The 27,712-nt window shown below is 41.8% G+C and overlaps 1 protein-coding gene across 4 annotated transcripts in view; it reads left to right on the top strand.

Moving 5' to 3' along the window:
• Positions 1–27,712, top strand: part of kcnip4a (potassium voltage-gated channel interacting protein 4a) — a 66,572-nt gene that overhangs the window by 10,608 nt on the left and 28,252 nt on the right. The window contains exon 1 of one of the 4 annotated variants that reach the window (XM_088990350.1): positions 8,945–9,238. The exons of 1 other annotated variant lie outside the window; for it this stretch is intronic. In XM_088990350.1, the coding sequence (XP_088846476.1) occupies positions 9,154–9,238 (85 nt within the window). In that variant the 5' untranslated portion in view covers positions 8,945–9,153. Of the gene's footprint in view, positions 1–8,944; positions 9,239–26,585; positions 26,731–27,712 lie in introns of those variants that run through there. 2 more of the 4 variants (XM_088990349.1, XM_088990351.1) reach the window with 2 other exon arrangements.

Below are 27,712 nucleotides of genomic sequence, written 5' to 3'. Positions count from 1 at the left end.
TAAAGAACATAAAAAAAGATTTTTTTACTGTGATAAATCTTAATAAAACCCTGGAATAGTTTTGCTTTTTACAATATGAATGAGGTGAGTCCAGATTTTCATTCAACATCTGACCGTTTTGTTGACATTCCCTTTAGCGCAGCACCCTTTCGTGGGTGCATAACATAACACCAGCCTCTACTGTAGTGCCTTATGTGGTGTACCTTATACATGAATAAGGTTTGAACATATACCATTCATTGAAGGTACGTCTGTGGTAAAGAGAACCATCAAGCTCTTTATTGGCGAGCTAGCCAGGAGCATTTTTTTCCATCCTCCTCAGCCCAATCAACTCTCCAAATGGAAAGAACCAGATTTCCCAGCTGCCCGTGATCCCGGCATCTTCACAGCAAGACCCCTCGAGCCGAGCTCCCGATGCGCCGCCACCACCCGTGGGCGCCCCGACCCCATCGTGAAACCTGTCGCACCCTGATGGCCACCATCGTCCAATTCGCCTGGCGACTCTGCAACTAGCTGCATCGTATATGTCCACGATCGTACATCGTCGGACATCGCTTATGTCCACGATCGGACATCGTATATGTCCACGATCGGACATCGTCGGACATCGCTTATGTCCACGATCGGACTTCGGGAAGACGCTTCATGGCCAACTCGGCGGTGACCATCATCTTGCCTGGCCTCACCATGTCGCAGAATGACTTTTGTTTTTATTTCTTTTTCCTTCATCGCTTTCACCGACTTCGGATCCAGGAGGGGAGCCCTGTGGCGTCACACATGTGCATGATTTTGAAGTGCGCCTTTCAACCCTTTCATGTCTTTCAATTCCTTGATCTCCTTGATGTGCGTCTCACCCTGACGCATAGCACACGCTTGAAAATGGTATAAAAGAAGCTGTCGCGGGACAGTGAGATTGGGGCGAACCACGGGGCAGAATCATCTCGGACTGACAGACTCAAAGAGACTTGCAAAGACCCGCTCAGGCGCCCGGCTAACGCCGGGCGTCTGACGGACATCACGGCACGACTTGCTCGACTCCACGCCGCGATCAAGCTCTGCGCGTCACCTGCCTGGGAGATCTGACAACGAACCTACTTACAAATAAAGAGAAACATCTAACTCTTTACGTCTTATAATCCTTATAGTGCAGAATGTATGGTAATATTGAAAAAAAAAGAATCAGTTGAATAGTCTGTTTCATTCTTAACGAAATATCGAAATCTGGGTGCATTAAGCTTTGTGTGCCACGTAAAGTTTAAAAACATCAAAACACATTCACATTATTTTGTTGACATTTTTTTAATAGTTAACAGTGGTGAAATAGTTTTCGAATAGATACATAGGCTATTTATGTTGACCTTTGGGGCTAACCAGTGTCATTGCACCCTCTTTGAGTTGACTTTGTGTCTGTCGCAGGAATTGCGTCAACAAGGCACTCCAGGAGTAAAGAAATGAGGTCACGACAAAGAGCGTGTCATATACACGCTGTTATGACCGTTGAGGAGGCGAGATGTCTGGTCCTGAAGTGACGATTGTAAACAAAGCCCACTCGTTCTCTCTTTCAAAGAGACCACTCGACTGGATCTGGAGGTTTGCGGGAAATGGCACCCACGTGATGCAACTTCATCATCTTTGGTGGAGTGTTTACTGGCAGTCCAGTTGTGATGAGTTGCCCGGTAATTACGATGTTTGATTTCATTTTTTTTTCATTCATTCGATTGAATGACTTGGGCCCTTGGGTGATGAAATGATCACCTTTATCAAGAACAAGTACAAGTTCAGTAAGATCTGCTGTGATTGGGGAAATGGTGATTAAATACAAAGAGCGAGGGAGAGAGGGGTAGGGGGAGAGAAGGACAGGGGGGGAGAGAGGGCCGAAGGAGATATGGGGGGACAGAGAGGAAGCTAGCTAGTAAGTTAGCGTGAGAGAAAATTATATCGATATAATGCAAAATCATCTTTTCATTTGTCTGCTAAAAATATTCTTTGCTTGCCTTTCGATCATGTAAACACAGGCTGGTATCCCTGACTGCCGCTGATGAAACCGAGATCCAAATTCTGTGTTTTGGCTTCGACATAAACGAAGCCGTAGCGCAGTGATATTTCCCACAAGCGTCATCAAGGAGTGCAATATTGACATCTCTGAGCAACAGCATTGTTGGCCGGAGCTTCGGGAAGCGCTTCATCGGCATGGTCAAGATCAGTGTCTGAGAAAATCTTTTTTTCATCAATTCCCGCCAGGTAAAAATACATGTTGAATAAAAGATATTCCTCGCAGAAAGGCTGTCCAACTTTTTTTCAGGGACAGATCGTCGTGATAAAAGCCCCTCAGGGGCACATGGTTATAACGGTGGAAGCACCGGTAGAATCACTTGAGGTGTAGTGATACAGCACGGTAAAAATCATCTTTCACTTTGTACCCTGTAGGTTTCATTCAGATTGGGTCAAGTTAGGAAACAAACAGGGAACAATTTTATTTTTGTAAACCAACGGCGCAATAACACTTTTAAATTATTTGAATTATTACCTTGGAAAACACAAAAATGTTTTTTCTTCATTTGAAGATCAGGTGAAAACCACGTATGCTATTTAAGTAATTTCACCAGTGACTCTTCAGAAGCTGAGCCACAGTGTGTTTGTTTACGGAAAAAGTATGTGGATCCATCAAGAGGACTCATCTTATCTATTTTGTGTGGGAATGCACATTTTCCATACGATAAGGCTTAGCTAAAAGCATTGAAATTACTCAAAAGCTGACAGTGAGCCTTATAATGGATGGATGTATGGCTTGAGGAGCCCGCGATGAGAAGAAAGAGGCATCAGCACAGAGCGCCGATGTGTATGTGGAACTGTCGCGGCTTGGAATTCAAGCGGATTTACGTGGGACAGGAGATGTGATGCTTTCATCAATGGATTACAGCTTCGTGTTTGCTTTCAACATTTAGCTTGTAGCAGACGTTCACATTTCACCATAACGTCCCTGATCCACTGGTGAAAAGGATGCTTTGATAATCTACTCTTTCATCTAGAACTGCTTCATTCAACAAATGAAATACAGCAGGTCCTGTATTTTGTTTTTCAAATTTCTCCTTTCCCTTCCGCTTCCTTTCGTCACTTTGCAGTTGTGAAATGTAAATTTCTCCACTGCGAGACTAATAAAGGCTAATCCACTCCGATGTGTGTTATATAGTCATTAACTTTCTGAATTCTCGTACGTAATATTTTAAAGGACAACTGACGACTCCGGACAAGTTGTGTCGATAATTTGTAAAATGGCTTCAAATGACTTCTACTGAGCGTATTTTAATAAGATTCCACCGCTTATAGCTATATTTTACATTTTAAGACTCGCGCTGAATATTCAGGAAGTCTTGTTTTTGAGTTGGTGACGAGTCCGTACGTGACGTCACTAAAGGAACGCCCCTTACCGAAAAAAAAAGACGCATTGTAACGGTCCTTCCATCACGTCAATGTATTTTGCTGTAATGTTTGGTCTGGGGACCTCATGTTGCACCCAAAAGCCGCCAGAAGAGGGCTTCCAAGGTCCATATAAGGAATTTATCAGCCTGTGGAAACAGAGGTGGCCATTTTGTGCCTCTTTTTCGGTGAGAAATTTCCCCTCAATGTTGCCTCAAAATGACAGGGAATAACTTCTTTAATCAATTGCAAACATGTATGCTTTCCTCTTCAGAACTATTTGAATCATATTCATAAGGGGATGTGTAACAAGAAAGCATATTCTCCGAATCTGAAGCCATTGTTTTGATTCTCGAGTGATGCAACACGTCTTGCAATGACGTCACGAACTGGGGGCGGGACTTTCTGAAAATGGGCAATTCGCAGCTCGATTTTTTTGCAGATTTTGGACACTTTAAGTCATTTTATTGGTGTTTTGCATTTGAATAAAAATATCATCCTGCGTGTTTTGGGTATTTTAGATGCTATAAAACGTTTTTCTGATGTCAGTTAGGAAACAAAACAGTGACATTGGTTGTCCTTTAAAGTAAATACGGCAGCGCTGACACTATCCAGGCCGTTTGGGCTCATGCTCAAAATGAGCGATGAGGCGGCGGATAGTGTTGGCGGCTGCCGTCTTTAGGTGTCAGTTGCCAGCTCTTTCGTTTTGTTTCCACGCAGCAATAAATCGAGTGCAGAAAGGGTGCGCGAAAGGTTCAAAGCTATTCGACTGAGTCAGCACGTGCACTTTTACTTTTTCATTCACTTTTCACCATCAGCAAATTTGTCAAGATAAGAATGACACACCCATTGAAGCGTGACCTTTTCCTAAGCGTCTCTCTGCTTCCGCCATACGTCAAGAAAAGTGGGGTGCACGGGCAGGTTAGCCCGAGGAGAACAATAGATATTCATACAAGGAGCTGTCTGGTATGCTTTTCAGCCCAGTCTCCAGGGAACGTGTGCGTTAACATCCGTAGCGCTTCGTGTCCTCAGCGATTCATTACTCTCGTCGGTTAACGAGCTGCAGGCTCTTATCTGCGGAGGCGCCTCGCATCTGCGCAGCCTCCCCTTTTGCCATCTTCATGAAAAGCCTTTATCAATTTTGCGCAAGACCTAGCTCGCTGCGTTGCTGACGTGTACTTTGTGGCAAGTTGGGATTCTGTAGTTTCACCGATATGGGTTATTCTGCAATGGATCCGCGTTGATCAACAATTATATCCTGTCTCATTTTTTCCACATTACATGGTCAGTCTAAGTAAATATGCCCCCCCACGCCCCGCGTGCTCAGTTTGCCTTCATCATGCAAGGGCAAAAGAACCATCCGTCGTCAGGCATCACCAGGCACTTGTAGCTCCAAAGCTAGATCGTTTGATTCCATTTTGCTTCATTTGCCGTACTCTTGTTTTGACTCCGCCATCCCGGGCCCAAAGCCCAGACTTAAGTGGGATTTTTCCTCGCTTTAGATGCTAAAGAAACGTTATCAAAAGTCCTAGTTTTTTTTTTATGACCTCTGCGGAATGTCTCGTTTGTTTGTTTGTTTGTTTGTTTGTTTGTTTGTTTGTTTGTTTGTTCGTTCGTTCGTTTATTTGTTTCTTCATTTTTATGTTCATGTATTTTATATTTTTATTTATTTAAGTATACTTGTTTTTATTTATGTGTATCTGTATTTTTATTTATTTTTATTTTCATGTATTTACATTTGTATTTATTTATTTTTATTTATTGAAGTATACTTGTTGATACTTATTCATTTAGGGGTTTATGTATTTATTTGTATTTTCATGTATTTTAATTTTTATTTATTTATTAATTGTATTTATTTATTTATTTATTTATTTATTTATTTATTTGTGTGTTAGTTTCTGTTTTTTATTTATTTATATTTTTTAATGTATTTCTTTTGTTTGTTAATGTATTTATTTATTTATTTTTTGTTTTACTGTGTGCACAAACAGTCAGGCTCCACGCAATAAAAGTGCTAATATTTGCAGCATGCATCACAGCTTTTTAATCAGTGCTTGATTGACACGCCGGAGTCTTCAGCCTGGGTGGTGTTAAATGCCTGATATGAACGCCACCTTGTATAAGCTCAATGAAGGCCTGGCGCTTCATTTTAATGGCTTATTACGCCCAAAATATGGTGTTAAACAGCCGAACAGAACCATTTTCAATCAAGAATAAATAAATAAAAAATCTTTAAACTCACCTGAGTGAATACATTTTGAGCTTATTTCCAATCCACATTTTGTCCTTATTGCATATTTGAACTTGTCAATATGTAGTGGCATTGAACACCGCCACCGTGCACACACAAACGCGGTTTCATCAAGCTTTCAGATCACTTTGAGTAAACACATCTTTCCTCTGACGCTGTAAGGACTTGGAATGCGGTGATTTGCTCCGTAGGTCACGCCGACATCCAAATGTTGCCTTGGATGTCGTTTTTAGAGATAAAACGGTCTGAAAGTAAAATACCAGGTGAGCAAAGATCAACAGAGAAGGAATCAAGTTGAAATGTCATGACTCCAAAATGCACACACACACACACAAAACATGTGAGAAGAAGAATGTCAAGACGGAAAACTGTCAGCGGCATGGACTCGCCACACAAACCCAAACTGAAAAATATGTGACACTCAGACAATTTTTGTTTTGAGTTAAGAAAAAAGCAGGTCTCACTTTAAAGGTATTTTAGGCGGCTTCAGAGTGCTAAACTGAAGACGTGCTCAGTCTACTGTATAATCTGCCCACATCTATGACATTATATTATCTGTCGATGCTATCGCTAATAGCATGCCACATTACACAATACAACAAACAGCCATCGATTTGATGATTAGTTTCAGTGAACGCTTGATATGTGTTAAATGATCATTCCATTGAGATGAGCACCACCCTTAATATTCATTGTCAAAAACTATATGCCACAAACTATGGTCTCAAAAGAGTTGAATATCATTGTATAGATATCATGTATCTGTCGTGGCCCTCAAAATGCACACAAGACTTTACTCACCATCCACTCATATATATATATATATATATATATATATATATATATATATATATATATATATATATATATATATATATATATATATATATATATATATATATATATATATATATATATATATATATATATATATATACACAGTGTGTGTGCGTGTGTGTATTTCGGTTTACGAAGATTGAATGCACGAGAATTTAATCTTGGCATACAAGCTATTTTTCGGGGTACACACGGGGCGCCACAATGAGTGAGTGATGTGTCGTCCGCGAACGAGCCCATTCTCCTAACAAGGAAATGGCAGCTGACTTTTTTTGTCCTCTATTCCCCGCCCCCAGTCTTCGGTTAAAGCCGCACGTGATTGTTCAAGAAAGCAGCAGTGAGGGGGTGGGGGGGTCAGAAACACAGAGCTGCAAATAAAAATATACAGGCAGACGACAGAGAGTGAGAAAAAGGATAGAAAACACAGTGAAATTTTGACTCGTTTCAACTTTATTGATAGTTCAAAGGCAGAATGTAGACTGCAAGGTTAAAATATCCCATCAATCAGGCTCCACAAATAACCCGCACAAGCCATCTGTACATTTGATGCAAATAGCTATCAACCCAGCTAAACAGAACACAATTGATGAGGGACTAGGTAGAATTATCATAGATAAAGCACGGCAACTTCACTCGGATATCGTCAAGAGGCAACCTTGAAGTTTGTCATCCATTGATGATTTCAAGGCTAGCCAAAGATGGTTCGAGAACTTTAAGTGTTGTACAGGGATTCAGAGTGTCATTCGTCATGGTCATGGTGAAGATAGATAAAACGGCTTTATTATACCGTACAGTTTATTTCTTTAATTACAATGCCATAGCTCCTTTATTATACATAAAATAAGGTCTATTTTGTGCAGTTTTAAGGTTTAGTAAATTAGAAAGTAGGAAATTATGTTTAATGGGGAACTGGGAACAGATTATTCTATTTTAATGGTTTCCTATGGGAAATTAATGTTTGGGAGCCAAACACACTCTGTCTGTATATATATATCGAGACTGTCATCTTAAAGAAAACCATTAGAGGACAACCGACGCCACCGGCCAAGTTGTGTCCATAATTCTTGAAATCACTTCAAATAACTTCTACTGAGCGTATTTTACAAAGATTCCACCACATATATCTATATTCTACGTTTTAAGACTCGCGCTGAATATTCAGGAAGTCTTGTTTTTGAGTTGGTGACGATTCCTGACATCACGTCACGGAAGGAACTCCCCTGACCAGGAAAGGACACACAATGCATTTTGGGTACTTTGTTTGGTCTGAAAACTTCGTGTTAATCCGTGTTGATGGCGAAATTAGAAGGAAAACACATAAATAACGCAATGGTGAATCGTTATGTGGTGCACCAAGACAACTATTTGATATTCGCTGACACAAATTCCCAGCTGACAAATCAGCCCATTTCAAACGGCGGTTGGGCGCCATCTTCTGCATTTTCTGGGTGCTACATTGCTCTCATTGACGGCTCGAATTGATATGGGAGGACTCCTTTAATCAATTGCAAACATTTATGCTTTCCTCTTCAGAACTATTTGCATCTTATTCATAACTGGATGAGTAACAAGAAAGCATCTTCTCCGAAGCCATTGTTTTGATTCTCGAGCAAGGAAAGACGTAGTGTCGTGACGTCACTAACAAGGGGGTGGGACCTTCTGAAACTGGCCACTTCCGGGTTCTATTTGAAGTAGGTTTTGGACACTTTAAGTCATTTTAATTGGTGTTTTTCATTTGACTAAAAATATCAGCCTCCGTGTTTTGTGTAGTTTAGATGCTATAAAATGTTTTTCTGGTGTCAGTTAGGAAACAAAAACATGGTGTGGGTTGTCCTTTAAGGGGTGATTTTTGCGTTTATTTTTTTTAACGCTGCGTTGTGTGATATGAGGCGACGTGAAACGAAATGAAACGCGCCCACATATGTGGGTGGAGCTTGTCAATGATTCACCTTCCTGCTTTCGAACCGGGAGTCAGTCTACCTTGTTAAGTGACATGTGGCGGCCTTGTTTCACTGACGCATCTGCAATATTGTAGAGGAAATAAACATCAAACCGAATGCTTCCCCCACTTGGAACATTTTCACTCTGACCAAATGTGTCAAAGTACTTCAAGAGAAATCCTGATAAGTTCCATTTTAAAATTTACTCCTTATACTTCCCAGCACTCACTTAGACCCTTCCGTCTCTCTCTCTCTCTCTCTCTCTCTCTCTCTCTCTCTCTCTCTCTCTCTCTCTCTCTCTCTCTCTCTCTCTCTCTCTCTCTCTCTCTCTCTCTCTCTCTCTCTCTCTCTCTCTCTCTCTCTCTCTCTCTCTCTCTCTCTCTCTCTCTCTCTCTCTCTCTCTCTCTCTCTATCTCTCTCTCTCTCTCTCCTCCTGGCCCCACCTCCGTAGCAGCCGTCAGCGAAGGTAAAACATCCACTGATGGTGCCCAGTTGACCGAGAGGGGGTGGGGGGGCACGCTCCACGACGAGATCCAGTGCGGCAGCGCGCACTTCCAAAAAAAGTCTGTCGCAGAGACCGTTTGAACCTTTACGCTGGAGTCGCACACGGATGAACGCCGCGCCGGCAAACATGCGCCGCTGACGAAACCCGATCAGCAACCCGGACCTTGTTTGAAGGAGAAAAGATTCTCGGCGGTGGCCAAGATGAGCTGCAAGAAAAGGTGCAAGCGGCAGGTTTTCAAGTTCGCTCAGTACCTGTTTAGACTTCTGACTGGATCGCTGAACACTGGTAAGAATTGTTGGTGAGATGCCGTTGGGTCGTTCATTTGTCACTTGTTACCCAGATTATATATATATATATATATATATATATATATATATATATATATATATATATATATATATATATATATATATATATATATATATATATAGAGAGAGAGAGAGAGAGAGAGAGAGAGAGAGAGAGAGAGAGAGAGAGAGAGAGAGAGAGAGAGAGAGAGAGAGAGAGAGAGAGAGAGAGAGAGAGCTTTGCTGTGCTCCTGTTGACTATGGCAGAATGAATCCAAGAACCAATAAATGCAGATTAGCCTGGAGGTGTCCAGATTGAAGAAATCCATCAATTTACCCAATGGAGTTACTCATTAGTTTCCATAGCGACCAATGGCCATTTATCGGTGTTTATTAATCCAACGCTTATTTTGAAACCGAGACGCAACATGATGCAGGGTTGTGATTGGATATCTGATTAAAATGATAAATGTTAACAAATAAATGGACTGAAAACGAATGGGTTTAAAATCTAACCCCTAACTATTCCACCCCAACGGAAAAAGCCGTTAACATGCTCATCCAGGTCTGACTTGTACATTTTTTGTTGGTAGGAATCGAATCTCAGACGCAGAGGCTTCTATTTACTAACTGCAGTGTCAGCAGTTAAGTGCACGCCATTCAGCATCTTTTATCTCCTCCATCGTATTCGCGCGAGGCGCATTTCAGTGACATTTCAATTATCTTGGCCATATAGGTGATAAAACCCTTTTTTCCTATCGTGACTTTACAGCAGCTCCTGGAAATGTGTTGCGTGGCGCACGTGGTCGTCTGTCATCGCAATCCTGCGTCTGAATTTTGTACCGCATTGGATAGGAGAGGACTTACCACTGACATACCTCAATCGCCCCCCTACCTTCTTTGTTTGGCTCTCTTTGGTTTCCTCACAGGTCATGTTCCACTTGCCCTGTGCCGACTGAATATTTGATACCCCCCCCCCCCCTTACGTTCTTAAATTCGAGTCCTGTCCCAGCTTTTGGGATTAACTCAATGATCCGGACTTGAGTTCTGTCCCGGCAAGGACGAAGACGGTTGAGAGAGACAGGTGTTTCATTAATCATCACGTTTGAGAGGAATAATTAGAATATTATGAGCTTGTCAGAAAGATGTCACCCTCAAAGTTGAATTGATGAAAGGCTCAAACGATGTTGCCCTAGATGATATGATGCTGCACGGTACTTAGTTGCACCGTGACGTATTTTGTATCTCTTCTTTGAAAATTCCTTTTAAGGCCCACTTCTACCACCTTTGGCCAAAGTGAAAATCGAGAGACGGAGACTCCTTTCCCCGGATGGTTAGCCAACAATTAATGAGCAGGTTTTCCAAGAACAAAAAAGGAATCAATACTCCCTTTGGGGATCAGAACGGATCCTTTCCGGAGCTCTGACACCTTAGATTACGCAAATGAATCCCAGACATTGCAGGTTCCTGAACTGAGCGGTTATATTTTTCAAATTCAGCGTTGAACATTTGTCCATTTTGGCGTAAAGTGACAGCTCGCAATGTGGTTTTCATTTCCCCTTAACTCATTCTCTGCCATTCCTGAATCTATTCTGGAATTGAAAATATGACGTAGGGCACCAATCCTGAATATCTTCCGGTTTTGTTTTTTCTTGCTTGTGTGCCGATAATGTTTTTTCCTTCCACAAGTGGGCGTCATTTCCCCTTTTTCCCAAAATTAGCGCATTGTTCCAGCTTTGGCTGTTGTCGAAGCGCTATATAAACCATCCATCCATTTTCCGTACCGCTATTCCTCATTAGGGTCGGGATGGGGGGGGGGGTGCTGGAGCCTATATCAGCTGTCTTCGGGCACAAGGCGGGGGACACCCTGAATTGGTTGCCAGCCAATCGCAGGGCACATAAAGACGTACAACAGTCACTCTCACACCTAGGGACAATTTGGAGTGGTCAATCTGCCTGCCATGCATGTTTTTGGAGTGTGGGAGGAAACCAGAGGACCCGGAGAAAACCCATGCGGGCCTGGGGAGAACATGCAAACTCCACACAGTAAGGCCGGACCGAGACGCGAACCGGCAACCTCTGCACTGTGAAGCCGGTATGCTAACCACTCGACTACCAGGCCGCGCTATATAAACCAATATGTATGAATTGCATTGTATTTTGGACAGCCGCCCTCATTTCAAGCTCATATAGCTCCAGACCCATACAATTTTAGAAATACACTTTTTTTTCTGATGAAATAAGAGTCTAAGGCAGGGGTGGGCACTCCTGGTCCTGGGGAGCCACCCTCCTGCATGTTTTCCAAGTCTCCTTGTTGTAACACACCTGATTCAAATGTGCAGGTTCAATGTAAGGCTTCCGCAGAGCTTGGTGACTATCTGATTATTTGAATCAGGTATATTGTAACAGGGAGACTTGGAACACATGCAGGAGGGTGGCCCTCCAGGACGAGGAGTGCCCACCCCTGGTCTAAGGTTTCTTATGCTGCACCGAATGTTTATGTAGTCCTAAAACTCAATATTCTGTAGGTCCTGGAATTTGAGTGACAATGACAATGACCCGCCCAGCCTGTGAATCACCAACATTTGCATATCATTGACTGCTGGTTAAACCCTAAAAATTCTTCCCAAAATGCTGCTTAACATTCACTACAGGGAACATGCCGGTGTTACAAATCAGCACAGTGGTACCTCTACTGACAAAATTGGTAAGTGGAGACATATTTTCCATGTAAATGCCCTAATTAGTTCCAACAAATAAACAATTTCACAAATATACAGTATGTGACAATTGGATTATTGCACACTAAATGAGAGTTGTGCATAGTGTACAAAAACAAAGAATATAGAATAAAAATGATGGTTATTTAACCTTTAAAATGCATCCTCAACATTGTTTTGCCCTCTTTCGGACATGCTCTCTCTGAAATGTTTTTTACCCAGTGTCTTGTAAACAACTGATCCAAGGACGTTTGCTTTTGTCGGCTTTTAACAATCCTTAAACGGATGAAAACGTTTTCTCTGAGTGATTCACATTTATGTAAAACATCTGAGGAAGACACTTCATAGACTCATATCTATCTATTGATATATACAGTAAAGTCTCCTTTATATCGATATTCTCGAGAGTCAGAAAAAATGTCGATATAACCGTACTATCGATATGTCCGTTCTGCGCCGAACTGCATTAAAAAAAAGGGGGGGGGGGCAATATGTAAATTGGGGATCTTTGATATGGCATGTAATTTTATCATTGGGTTCATGGATTGCGTATCGAGCATGCTTTTTGTACAGTAGTGAAGTGAAATATAAACTTATGCATAAAATAAAAAACGTCTTTACACTTTTTTAATGACTATTTCCCTTCAAAAATGCAACCAATGCAAAATCCTCACGTTGTTCTATTCACACGAATGATTGTTGCAAGCGATAACGATATCTGAATGCAACACAATAAAATACATGGATGGAAAACAAAAACTACAACGTTTACATGACTTGCGTTGATGAAGTATTCTGCTGCACGTCAAACTCTTTCGCGATGAAGGATTTGCTTGTTGGATTGTCCTCCACAGCCACAATTGCCTTGTACGTTGTTCCGATATCACAATTTTTACGTTCCCCCATGGTTTAAATTGGTGTCAAACAACAGTACTGTATATAAGCTCTGCTACGCCTTTTTTTATTGTGCTTGGTAAGTCAGGTCAAAACGCGGACGCTGGTCACGTGACTGGGGCTTGGGAGGACCTGACAACGGGGTTCGAGAGACTGCCTGAATAGAATGACTGAGCTGTGGCGTAACAACAGCTCCTGTTTGTATCTGTATGTGATAACTGCTACATTTTGTTAAAAAGACCGACCCGCTATAGCAGTGACTGTGCGCAACATTTGCCATGCTGAGGGGCATTACAGTATGTTTCAGATGCTATTGCAGCAGTAATGAAAGACGTCAGCTCTGCTCCGATTTTTTTTATTGTGACAGAAACACAGAAGCCGGTTACGTGACTGGGGGATCTTTAATACAGTATGGCATGTACAGTAATTTTCAAAATCATCACGATTCAGCAAACAAAACAATACACATTGTTGCAAAAAATGTTTGCATTCATATACAGTACAGTACAGTGTACATGTACATAACACTGCAACAGGGAAACTGCAACGCTTACATCTTATTATGCAGTTTAAAAAAAATCTTCAATCTTCTTCTGCTTCCCATTTTCACCTTTTAACACAAACGATTCAATCTTGTTTAACATTTCTAAAAAACCTCATGCATTTTCTCTGGTTTCAAAGTAAGATTGTACGTCTGTAATACCTTGCAACGCTTGTGTCTTTGTTGGTTCTTCATCCTCGTCATTATGGGAATCTTCTGGGGCATACTTGGCTTTGATTTCGTGTTGGATTCTCCTGAACAGTCACGATTGCCTTGTATTTCCTTCCGAGGTCACAATTCTTTCGTTTTGCTATGGTTGAGGACGGTAGCACAATGGCGTCTGCTACACTGCAAAACACGTACCAAGTCACGTGGCCAAGTCAACCAACAGTATCGCGACCGATACAGATTTCGATAATGGTGGTACTGTATAGAAACCCCTAAGCAAATATCGAATCACCTTAAACTGCTTTTATCTCTTATAAACATAGCAAAATGGCCGGCAGGATATGAAAAAGAGCACCGTAGTAACCGGATTATTGTAAATACCATGAATCGTACTAAACGGAACTAATTATACATAAAAAGACTAGAAATGTGCACGGGAAATGAAAATAGTATCGTAATAAGCAGTATTATCAATATAAACGATATCGATATAACGAGACTTTACTGTATTATAGAAGTCTGTTTTAGCCAATGGGATGCCAGGATGATGCTCGCCAATATCCCACAGCAGAGCAACTATAAGTATGCTGCTTTCAGTAAACCCGGACCAGCGAGTAGAACCCTATTCTGTATTTTTACCTTTCGTACCTTTGAATTGTCTTTCGTAACAAGAGGCAATATTTTCCGGCTGAGGTCTTTCGTAACTTTGTCTGAAGAGACGTTCGTAAGTAGAGGTACAGTACCACTATAATATAGAAAAGCTGCAGTAAGTATAAAACTGCCCATTTTTTTTGTGCCAGCTTGCTTATCTGTATAAATGTCAAATCCTCCAGTTAATATTTCACCTTGTGAGGTTTTCTCCCAGCTGAAATGATGCACGATGTCGTCATGCATGATGTCATTAAGCACGAATGCAGAAAAGAAGAGAAAAACATTGATCATATGTCAAAAGGCACCTTTGCATGGTCCTGAATTAGTTTTACAGTGTCATCCTCCAGAGGTCCAGTGTAGAAAATAGAATCCCTTTGCTTTCTTTCTGTGATAAAATGTCTCAGCTGCTCAAGGACACAGCGCCCCCATCACGCCCGGCCCCCCTTTTCTCCATATAGATACGTCCCACCCCTGCCTTCAAACTGTTGCCCCCGTTAATTGTGCCGCACATCCGTTGCAAACGAGCGCTTTCGCTCACTCTACGCTAGGCCGTTTGTCATGGCCGACCGTGCAGAAAATCACTCAGGTCATGTTACATATTCTTTAAATCTGTAAGCGACGGCAGACAAACGAGAGCGGGAAAGTTACTCACCAAATCCTTCATGCTGAAATCCATGTTGTGCCTCGGAATTGCCAGTAAGAAGTTGATTGGACCATTATCATGAAAGTAAAGCATTCATTTCACCAATGTTTCTTTAAGAAATAGAACAGTTGGTACAGACCACTAGAGGTTCAGCTAAATAAGTAAATGAATGTTAAAATTATTCTTGTTATCATTCTTCTTTGGATTTCGCAGTGCCCTTCACTGGAAAACTATTTTTATAACAGTACTGAGGTTTTATGTTGTCCTTGGGGTTTACTCACAGTGTCAAGGTCCGGGGGCCAAATCTGGCCCGCTATATCATTTTATTCGGCCCGCGAAAGCAAATCAAACACGTAAAATTCCATGATGCTTGCTGAAGTCCGAACCAAAATTTCGAATTAATAATAATAATAATACATTTTATTTCAAGCGCCTTTCAAAACACCCAAGGACACTTTACAATAAAAACAATAAAACAAAGCACATAACAATAAAACCATAAGTAAAATGATACATAATAAAATAGCAGATAGAACTATACATTGAAAGCAATTTTAAACAAGTGGGTTTTGAGGTGAGCCTTGAAAATAGGGAGGGAGTCAATATTGCGGATGTTGGGTGGAAGAGAATTCCAGAGTTTGGGAGCAGAGCGGCTGAAAGCTCTGCATCCCACCGTGGTGAGACGGGCAGAGGGCACATAGAGGTGAAGGGAGGATGAGGATCTGAAGGACTGAGAGGGAACGGAGATTTGAAGCAGGTCAGAAAGATAGGGAGGGGCAAGGTTATGGATGGCTTTGAATGTAAATACGATGTTTAACAGGTAGCCAGTGGAGTTGCTGGAGGACAGGGGTGATGTGGTGAAAGGAGGGGGTTCTAGTGATGATCCGGGCTGAAGAATTTTGGACGAGTTGGAGTTTATGGAGAAATTTCTGGTTGATACCGAAGAGAAGTGCGTTGCAATAATCGATGCGGGAGGTGACGAGACTGTGGATAAGGATAGCAGCGGAGTTAGGGGTGAGCGAGGGACGGAAACGGTTAATATTACGGAGGTGGAAATAAGCAGACCGAGTTATGTTATTTATATGGGACTGAAAAGATAGTGAGCTATCGAGGATGACACTCAGGCTCTTGACCTGAGGGGAGGGGGACACGGTTGAACAGGTAAGAGAGAAACTGTTTGTTTTGTGTAGGGTGGATTTGGTACCGACAAGGAGAAGTTCGGTTTTGTCACTGTTAAGCTTGAGAAAGTTATGGGAAAGCCAGGATTTAATTTCTGAGAGGCAAAGTGAGAGGGATGAAGGTGGAAGAGAGGCTGGAGAGGTAGAGTTGGGTGTCATCCGCAAAGCAGTGAAAGTGAATGCCAAACTTACGGAAAATATTGCCAAGAGGAAGTATGTAAATAATAAAGAGAAGTGGCCCCAGGACAGACCCTTGAGGCACACTCAGGAGAGGACCGTGAGGTGAACGAGTTGATTTGGATGAATTGTCCCGTGTAAGCCACAATAACAGTCATTATTCTTTACTTTCAATTTGAAAACCAGTTACCATATTTTCCGGTGTATAAGGCACACCCAAAAGCTTTGAATTTCTTTAAAAGATGACCCTGCGCCTGATACGCAGGTGCGGCTTATATGTGAAGTCATATTGAGCCACAACAGGTCTCTCAACTCCTGTCAACAGCCATTTCCCCCTGTACTACTGTGGCGCCTTATAATATGGTGTGCCTTATATTTGGAAAACTTTTATCTACTGTATTTATATATGATATTTTGAAAACTTTTTGTGCCTTATACTCTGGTGCACCTTATCTATAGAAAATGTTTGAAAATACACCATTCATTGGGGATGCGCCTTATACTCTGGTGCGCCCGCCTTATACACTGGAAAATATGGTAAGAAAATAAATGTTAAACAAATTCTTCTGCCATCATTCTTTTTTGGTCACAGTGCCCTTCAGTACAAAACTATTTTTAGAATAGTACTGAGGTTTTATGTTGTCCTTGGGGCTAACTCACTCTTGATTTTGACACAATCAAGGCCCAAGGGCCAAATTTGGCCTGCCACGTCATTTTATTTGGCCCACGAGTGCAAATCAAGCACGTCACGTGCCATGACGCTTGCTAAAGTCCGAACCAACATTTCATGTTTGTAGTGTTGCTTTCCTTGTCCTGCTCTCTCTCCTTCGTCCCCGTGCGTAACTGCTCACCCCTTCGGTCTCTGCTCGCTGAGGAGGGGAAAAAGTGTTGTCTATTCACTTTCAAGAGGCGACTTATTTAGTCACGCTCCAAGCAGCCAATCAGAAAGCGGTCTTCATGGAAGGCCTCTCAAAAGTGAGAAGAAGAGCTCATTTACCGATGACATTGCCTTTTTGGGCAGTAGCAAAGAAAGTCTGTAATACTGCAAAAGCAATTAAAAGTAACCCAGCATTGCGCCAAGCCATAAAAGAATTCATGAGGTTGCCCAAAATTGGGTGGAGGTGGCTCTCTACAAATTTCCCAGACAGATTCTACGCTTGTGTGAGTTTGGCAATTGCGAGGAGGAGTTGATATATGATTTCGAATCGTTTCGTCTGTTTCCCAGCATTGTCTGCGCCCGCTGAGCACACCGAGATTTCAATTTAAATGCAAAGTGATATGAGACGTGACGGTTATTTGCCCCACGTGGGGCCGTGCTAGAACCCGACCCGGTGGCTGAGGTGGAGACGTTGTCCCACTGGACGCGCCATTGCCTCCGAATCATTTAGATTGCACCTATAAGGATGGATAACCATTTTCAGAGTGGCCGCTTTTGGGGTCATTTACCCTCATTTTTTTCCATCCCCCTTTGACGGAGGGTTTAAGTACAAGCTGGACAAATGACATAGTTACACTAAATAACAACAGTTGATTTATTTATTTATTTGTATGTATTTATTTATGAAATTATTTTTTTATTTATTTGTGTATTTATTTATTTTTACATTGATGCTTTCGGTTTTTTTTCTTAAAAAATGGCCTCTGGCAATGTTTTTTTTTTCTTTTCCACAAGAAGGGAGCATTTCCCTTCTTTCCATGTTAGCGCTTTGTTCCAGCTTCAGTTGTTATTAAACCACTATATAAATCAATATGTATGTATTGCGTTGTATGTTGGACAGCCACCCTCATTTCACGCTCATATAACACCAGACCCATGTAATTTAGGAATCTACTTTTTTTTCTGATGAAAGAAATGAGTCATATTGTATCAATTTTTTCGTGTTCATGTATATTACCCTCGATTAGATATTTGATGTTGTATTATTTTATTAAGTATCATGGTATTATGTTGTTTCCATTCATTGAAAAGGAAATTGACTTGACTTGCAATGTTGCCAGAGATTGGAGTTTTTCTTTAAAAAAAAATATTCCCTTTAAAATTATGTTTACTCCATTTATTAGTATTGTTTTTATTATTTTATGTAATTATCATTTTATTTGTGTATTTATTTTCCTACTTATTTACATGCAATTTATTTATGTATTAATTATTATTATTATTATTATTATTATTATTATTATTATTATTATTGTGCATGGCTCGAAAAAAATGGCATATTACAGAAAGTGACCTGTGCTGACAAGAAGTGACCAGTTCAGACTTTGTGTCCGTCGAGATGTTTTCAGCCTGCCGTAGTTCGTCTACATCTCCCTCACCCGCAGGATTGCCGCTTCCTGATGCGATTTCATATGGCCTACACTACAGGATGCCAAAAAAGAAAGCACATGACTGTAATTGCAAATTTGCCCCAGTAAATAGAGCAGAGAATCTGCAGCAATAAATAGAAACAATGTTTGTTTTGCACACTGTGGTCCTCAGTGGGATGTGTTTGAGTGTCCACAAAACTATTCCCAGGGGTGCTTCTTGTGGTGGAGAAGCCAATAATTTGTTCAGGCCCAAAACACAAAAAAACAAAACCAAAAACTCTAAAAATAAATAGAAAAAAAAAAACATCCGGAAAGCGACTTCCCCCTGCAACATTGAACCACCCCGTTAAAGCTGTTAATTAAGTTCCTGCAAAGCCAATTTTTAACACGAAGGATTAATGCATTGAAAAGCACATCTCGTGTATGAAAGGAGATGAAGTGTGCATTAGTGTCATGTGACTTGTGGAGTCAAACTACGAGATGCTTCAGATCCACTTTTCTGGCCTCGTACGCGTTTCCCCTCCCATTTGAGAGGTCTGCGTTTGATGGACGACGCCGAGGTGTCGTAGCCCGGAGCCACTGAGGCGGCAGCGCTCAGACGTTGCTCAGCTAAATGTGTCGAGGGCGCAGTAAAAACTGCCCCCCGATGGACAAAGTGAGGCTTTTAGATATGACCCAGTGTGAATCTTTTGGAAGTTTTTTTCCACATTATAGTCCTGTGAAATGGGGGCGACAGCTGAAAAATAAATCAGATGTGAGCGATAATCAGGCCCGTGAATTTGGCCCACTTCTGTCAGGAACTAAATAACATTCATTGATTTTTTCTCCATGATGCTGCAATTTGATCGTGAAATGGGTTTTTACCACGAAGCAGACCTTAACCCTTTCTCGACTAAGACCACTTGAAATCACATTTTCACAAGAAGACAGACAAAATGCACGTTTTGTATTCATGCCATCTCCACGGTCTTTGCAATGACTGCGTTGTTGTAAATTGGACTTCTAATAATCAGTGGAGCCGCAGGGCGTAGTCCTCTGCTCCCCCCAACCCGAGAGCAGGGACCAATCATAGCAGAGTCCGGCACCGCCACGTCTGGACAGTAGGGATATATATAGGGCCGAAACTACCAGCAATACTTTAGTTTGCTGAAGAAGCATCTGGGATAAGAAGTGAAATGTCCGACACCTTCAAAGAAGTACAGATGACGGCTGAAGAAACCTTTTCATCGACTCCTTTTTATTTCCTTTTAATCCCCTTTTATGTACAGCCATTTTACAGCCCTTGGGAGGGTCAAGCTCTGTGACAGCGTGATTCATGTCCTTTTTGAAAACCTTCTGCGACTTAATTCTATCACGGTTTGCGAGGTGGTGATGGCGGGTTCGGATCCCAAAAAGTAGGCAGGAGGGAGCAGGAGGTTGTTTGACAAATTGTATTAAAATAAAGTCAGCAGGAACAAAATGTAAAACATCAAAATGATCTGAATGGAAAAAATACAAAGCAGCAAAAGAAAACCAAGTGTAAAAGTCCGCCAAGGTTAAACAAACACGTACACAATGCATGCTGCAACCAAGCAGCAAACAAACAATGAATCGGCACCGGATGATCGTGCCAGGTGTCCTTTTAAGTGTCATTGATTATAACGACCAGCACCTGCGAGGCTGCAGGCAGGGCTGACGTCGCTACCCGCTGGTCGCCAATCTGATCGGGACGACCAGCACCTGTGAGGTGTAGGCGGGGGCGACAGCGCCCCCCGTTGGTCGTCAACCAGATCATGACAGTACCCCCCCTTCAAGGGGCTGCTTCCAGAAGTCCCAACAGTCTCCCAAAAGGTCCACTCGCCAGGGAACGGTCGGTGGAGAGGGCAACCGCTGCCTCTCCAGCATACGACGGGCGGCGGCCTGATGGGAACGGGACTCGGCCTGGGGTGGACGAAGACGCGGCACGGATCGTCGTGGGCGTGAGTGCGATCCCTCTCGCACGTTCACGCGACGGCGCATGGCTCTGCGTGGACGTCGAACTGCCAGGCAAAGAATGGCACCCCGTACGGCCGTATGGGAACAGGTCTCGGCCGGACGCCGACGTGGGCGTGAACTGCCCGGCTCCGGGGGAACGAGACCAGTTTAGAGCCGCTCCGGGATCCAGCGGTGAGTGGGGTCTCGGACTGACGTTGATGCGGACGTTGCACGGCTCGTCGTGGATGAGACTCAATTCGTCATGCACGACGACAGCGTGGCTGGACGTGGGCGTGCAATGCCAGTCACCCAGGGTCACCCTGGACGGCCACCTGGAAGGAGGTCTCGGCCGGACGTTTACGTGGACGTTGCGGCTCGTCGAGTGACGCAATTCAAACGCGACGATGCTTGCGCTAACGTGGACGTAGCATTGCCAGGCACAGGGTGGAAATGAGACGGGTCCGATGTACCTGCGGGATCCGATGGTTGGCCGATTCATTCTGTCACGGTTTTGCGAGGTGGTGATGGCGGGTTCGGATCCCAAAAAGTAGGCAGGAGGGAGCAGGAGGTTGTTTGACAAATTGTATTAAAATAAAGTCAGCAGGAACAAAATGTAAAACATCAAAATGATCTGAATGGAAAAAATACAAAGCAGCAAAAGAAAACCAAGTGTAAAAGTCCGCCAAGGTTAAACAAACACGTACACAATGCATGCTGCAACCAAGCAGCAAACAAACAATGAATCGGCACCGGATGATCGTGCCAGGTGTCCTTTTAAGTGTCATTGATTATAACGACCAGCACCTGCGAGGCTGCAGGCAGGGCTGACGTCGCTACCCGCTGGTCGCCAATCTGATCGGGACGACCAGCACCTGTGAGGTGTAGGCGGGGGCGACAGCGCCCCCCGTTGGTCGTCAACCAGATCATGACAAATTCACGCTTGGATTGGATTGGATTTGCCTTCATTAGTCTTGCAGTGGAGAAATTACATTTCACTGCAAGTGATGAAAGACACTGAAACAATTTAAACAAATCATCAAAAATGGATGGCCCGAAGTGAAACAAAATTGTTCACCAGATGCAGCACAATATTGGAGTTATCTGTAGTGGAGGACATCATATACAAAGGTAGTAGGATTGTCATTCCAAAGACTTTGAGAAGTGAAATGAGAAGTTCAGAAAATTTGTGAATGAGTGGGAATTTAAACACATAACCACATTATCCATTAAAGTCCACATTATCCACAATCCAATGGATTGGTGGAAAGTTCTGTCAAGACTGTGAAATGGCTGATGTACAAGGTAACAGACAGTGGAACGGATTTCTACCAGAGCTTGCTGGTGTATCGCACAACGCCGTCGAGTGTGGTATGTCCCCAGCCCAGCTACTCATGGGAGTAGCTCCATCCCGGAAAACCTGCTAAAGACAAAGGAAAGTGAGGAAGATCAAAGAACAACAGAAAGAAAAACAGAAGTTCTACCATGACAGAGGAACACGGAACCTACACACCGGTGACCAAGTACGGTACAAAGACAAAACAGACACATGGTCACAGAAAAAGGACTGTTCTGCGTCAGGTCCAACCAAGGTCATACTACATTCAGACAGAGGATGGTGCTGTTTTCTGAAGAAACCGCCGAAATCTTCTCAAAGAACCAACCATAGCAAGTCAACGAACAGAGATTATAACAAAGACTGTTATAACCCCTCTAAATCCAGGACATGCTATCCGCAAATCCTCAAGGAAAGTAAAACCACCCGAGAGACTGATTAAAACCATTTAACATGTTTTTCTAAGTGATCATGTGGCTAAAAGTTGATGTGAATGTTTCATGTGAATGTTTCATTTTTTATTGCAAAATTTGGAAAGACTTTATTCAAGTTTAAATTTGCTAATTACTGACATAATTAAATTCATTACATTTGTTAAAAGTAATGATATGAGCAAATCGTATTTGCATGTTCGACTAGTGATGCTTGGCTCCAGACCAAAGTATCATGCGCACTGTTGCAAGTCAGTCTGATGAGAGCCTACGAGAGCCACACATATCAATTGCCTTCTCCCTCCAACCAACATAAAGAACCTCAACTCTATCCAGAAGTTGTATCATTTACCGAACCCGCTTCCACAAAGCAACACATGGCCACATGGTTGTATGTTGCGGACGATGATGTCTGCTCACTGGCAAATCAAACAATGAAACACTGATTTTGACCCTTCCACGCACCCTGTAACCTTAATAATAATAATATTTAATATGATAAATAGTGCACTGAAGTGACTGCTGTCACTGAAAGGGTTTAGAGCAAGGGTGTCAAACTCATTTTTTGCCACGGGCCACATTGTAGTTGCATTTTCTTCACGGGAACCGTTTTGAATTTGGAGAAGCCCTTAGAATGTTACATATAGAGCTCACAACAAATTAATGCATTACTAATTGTCAAATTTGTAGTCAAGAATAATGTATGTTATTGTGTACTTTAGTATGCATCATGAAATTTCACAAGTTTTATTTGCATTCGCGGGCCCAATAAAATGATGTGGTGGGCCAGATTTGCCCCTTGGGCCTTGACTTTGACACCTGTGGTTTAGGGCATCTATGTAGCCACTGCTCACATTTTGGATGCGAACGTCACCTTCCACCTTTAACTCATTCACCAGACGATGTGCAAAAATGTTTCCACTCCAGTGCCAGGGTTTTTTGTCATTTTCACTGAAATTGCAGGACCCACACAATATTGAGTTTTAGGACTACGTAAACATTCAATTTCTTTCTTTCATCAGAAAAAGTTAATTCCGAAATTATATGGGTCCGGAGTTATATGAGCTTGAAATGAAGGCGGCTGGACAAAATACAATACATACATATTGATTGATATAGCGCTTTAACAACAGCTGAAGCTGTAACAAAGTGCGAACATGAACAAAAGGCAAAGGCTGCCCCCTCGTAGAGGGGAAAAACATTGCCAGGGGTATGAGCAGTGCTTTATCGGCACCACCTGCAAGAAAAACCCAAACCAGAACAAATTCAAGAATGGCACTCGACGTCACAATTTTCAATTCTCGAATAAAATTTGCGAATGGCAGCAAATGAGTTAATAAAAATGTAGATAATTTGTTTCTGCATTCTGTATGTTTTTTTTGCAAGACAAATACCACATAAATTCCCTCTCAATCTGCTGGGATTAATGTCCAAAAGCGCTTGGTTGTGCTTCAACTTGTAAATGAGATTCTAAAAATACGAGCAATGGCTTCATCATTTGGATCACGTTGGATTAGCTGTTTGCCTCGCTCGCAAAGTGACGCGATGATGGAAATAATGGCCAGTGAGAGACTGGAGTACCATCAACCTCTTTTTCACTTGGGGCACACATTCCACTCTCACTTGGAGTAAATGCAACTCCGTGATTTAGCCAGACAGTCGAGAAAAACACTTGTCGCTATTCTTCGTTGCGTGTCTGAAATGGATTAATTGGACTAATGTTTATTTCCTATGGGAAATACTGCTTTGGTTGTCATTATTTTTTTATCCATTTTTTCAAACAGATAATCAATGGTGGTAACAATATGCAAAAGTCAATAGGAAACGTGTGATCAACTGCTCACTTTCATGAAATAGTGGGGATACGTAAATCGAGACATACCGCGCAAAATGTGCAAGATGAAAGCATGGTTGTTGTTAAAACAGCAATATAGATCATTTTCAAGGGTTCATTGGGTAAAATTAGCCCCAACTGAGCTTTCGAGAGCAAGAAGCTTGTTGATGTTCAACGTGACTTCATAGTTTCATCAAAGCAACAATTGTGCACTCGCGGGAGGAATTCCATCTAATTACAAAACATTGTTCTAAATAAATCCTCTTCACTTTGCTATGTGGCATGGTACTCCCGCACGGCACTCCCGCTGTGAAGTTCTAAAAGCAATATCCCGTCCGTCTTGAGGAGTACACCTCCAATATTGCCCAAAGGAAGTGTGTGTGTGAGAAGCTACGCTTATTGCTGTGAGCCTCAGTATTGCTCCTTCTATGACTGTCGAACTCATGTTTCATGAGAGTTGGAAAAAGTCAAGAAGTGTATTGAGAAAGAAGCTTCGACCGCTGACACGGCACTTTTGGTGCTCTGTCACGTGATCCCTTATTTACATTCACCCCCATCTAAACCTCTTCCACCAACGGAATGCTCTGGAGTTTGTCGATGTTTGGGAGTGGGACTAAAACTCCCAGACGGAGGAAGCTTTTGGATTGGCCGGGTGCTTTAAATCGAGCAATTGCGACCTCTAGAGTCCAAACCAGCACATTAAGAACCGAGAATGCGGGATTTGGCGCGCGCGCGTCTCTGTGTGCGTGTGTGTGCGCGCGCGCGCGCGCGTGTGTGTGCGTGTGTGTGTGTGTGTGTGTGTGTGTGTGTGTGTCTTCTTTTACTTTCGGCTTTTCCCTTCAGGGGTCGCCACAGCGAATCAATGTCCTCCATCTATCCCGGTTTTGTGCATCCTCTTCTCTCACACCAGCAACCTTCATGCCTCTTTGATGTGTGTGTGTGTGTATGTATATATGTATATATATATGTATGTATATACGTTAATATATATATATATATATATATATATACATACACATACATATATACACACATACATACATATATATATATACATGTGTATATATATATATATATTTCTTTCATAACTTTGCTGCTGTGAAATGTAAATTTCTCCACTGCGAGACTAATAAAGGCAAATCCAATCCAATCCAATATATATATATATATATATATATATATATATATATATATATATATATATATATATATATATATATATATATATATATATATATATATATATATATATACAGTAAAGTCTCGTTATATCGATATTCAAGGGAGTCCGAAAAAATATCGATATAACCGGGACTATCGATATATCCGACCCTGTTTGCATGTAATTTTCTCCGTGCGTGCATAGAAATAGTATCGATATAACCGGGACTATCGATATATCCGATATCGATATAACGAGACTTTACTGTATATATATATATGTATATATGTATATATATATATATATATATATATACAAACTAAATTTTTATAGTATAAAGACAGATCAATTTCACAAGAAACAGACTTTTTGTTAAATTTGTGGCCATCTAGTGGCAGTTTTGAAGTGAGGCTCAGATACTACATTTAATTTCTAAGCGCTTTTCAAAACTCTTTCACGTTTTGCAAGGTGGTGGTGGCAGACGTGGATCCCAAAAAGCAGGCAGGAGGGAGCAGGAGGTTGTGTTTGATGAATTGTTTTAAAATAAAGTCAGCAGGAACAAAATCTAAAACATCACCATCTTCTGAACGGAAAAAAATACACAGTATCAAAAGAAAACCAAGATTAAAAGTCCGCCAAGATTAAACAAACACATGCACTGCACACAATGCATACTATTGCATACAACAGCATACAATGTGTTCAACAGCATACAATGACATTTAAGAATTACCCGACACCGAATGGTCGTGCCATGGGTCCTTCTGAGTGTCACTGATTGAAAACGACCAGCACCTGTGCAGGTGCAGGCGGGGCCGACAGCGCCCCCCGTTGGTCGCCAACCAGATCATGACACTCTCAGGGACATAGCTCTGTTATTAATCATTGGTACCATTCCCATCATAGCATACATTTTCTACGAAATCTTCTGTCTTTTCTTTCAACGAAATTGAACATGTGTGACCTTCGCCCTAATCCACGCCATCTTCCATCGAGGATTAGTGTTGAGGACTCAATATAGCTGTCCTTGTAATTGAACCGCAGAGGGGGGGAAAAACAACTTCTGTCATCCACACCTGCATCACAGAAACAAATGCGAGATACGTTCGTCTCTGCTCTTGTGGAGTGTGACCATTCATCTTGGTGGCTTTCTTTGGCTCGGTCTCGATGCTCCCTGTCTCCAAGAAATAAAGTGGGGCGGGTTTAACGGGATCTTGCATCCTAACTCCAAACTCCAGGCAGCCTTTGCCGTGCAGATGTCGCAAGCCAGTGTGACTGGAAAGATTTTTTTTTCTCCCTGCGCCTGTCTCTCTCTTTCACTCACTCACTCCAATGTGAGGCTTCACTAGCGCGTGGGAGGCAAAAGTGTGTGTTTATGTGTGTGTGGAATTCGAGCAGGACTTTCAGATCACTCGCAGCTCGGGAGCCTTGCAGGCCATTATGGGCGCTTTAATGGTCATCTTCTCTCTTCAGCATAAACAAAGACGTAAGCCCACAGGTAGGAAGCCATATTTTATTTTATATATATATATATATATATATATATATATATATATATATATATATATATATATATATATATATATATATATATATATATATATATATATATATATATATATATATATATATATATATATATATATATATTATGTTGTGGCGATGACATACAACACATTCCAGCTGTTGCTCATGTTTAAATTCAGACATGAGCTTGCATCAGCTTCTTCCATTTCCTTCGGTAATTTGTTTTCTTGCCAGATCAGCAGATCATGAAATTAACTTGGAATTCTTATTTTTCTGTTGTTGTTTTTGGGGGAGGGGGTGCAAAGTTTGTGGGGTGCGTTGTTTTCTATTTTTCCAATGTGCTGACACTGTTGGTAAGCCACCAAAGTGGTTTTATTAGCTTGGCGCAAGGCTGATAATGAAAGTCATAGATTGTTTTTATTTTTTTTGGCAGGGGGCGGTGAACATGAGAGGCACAGCAGGCTAGTTTGAATGCATTTGCACTGTAAGCATATCTTATATGCAGCCACATGGGAGCGGAAACCCATATACGACATGTACATACTACGACAAGATGAATGTTCTTTTCGTACAGAGCACAGGTGTCAAAGTCGAGGCCCAGGGGCCAAATCTGGCACGTCACATTTTAGTCGACCCATAAATGCAAATCAAGTATCAAATTTGGTCCCAAATTTCAAATTATCGTATGTAAACCACAATAACACTCATTATTGTTTACTGTAGATTTGAAAGTTAGTCATTTGTTCATTTGTTGTGCGTTCTGTATGCAATATGTGGAGAAGATGAAACAAATTCTCATGATTTCCCCAAATTCATAACGGCCCTCGAGAGGAAACAGTAATGACAATGTGGACTGCGACAATGGTATAGGGCATACATGTCATGGATTTAACCCTCGTTTTGCACAGATGCAGAGATTTTTATATACTCATTTTTATTTCATCTCATGGCTG

Source organism: Hippocampus bargibanti, linkage group LG02, assembly GCF_051943395.1.
Source record: "Hippocampus bargibanti isolate YZ-2025 linkage group LG02, ASM5194339v1, whole genome shotgun sequence".
Taxonomy (NCBI): Eukaryota; Metazoa; Chordata; class Actinopteri; order Syngnathiformes; family Syngnathidae; genus Hippocampus; species Hippocampus bargibanti.
This window is presented reverse-complemented; position numbering and strand designations above follow the sequence as displayed.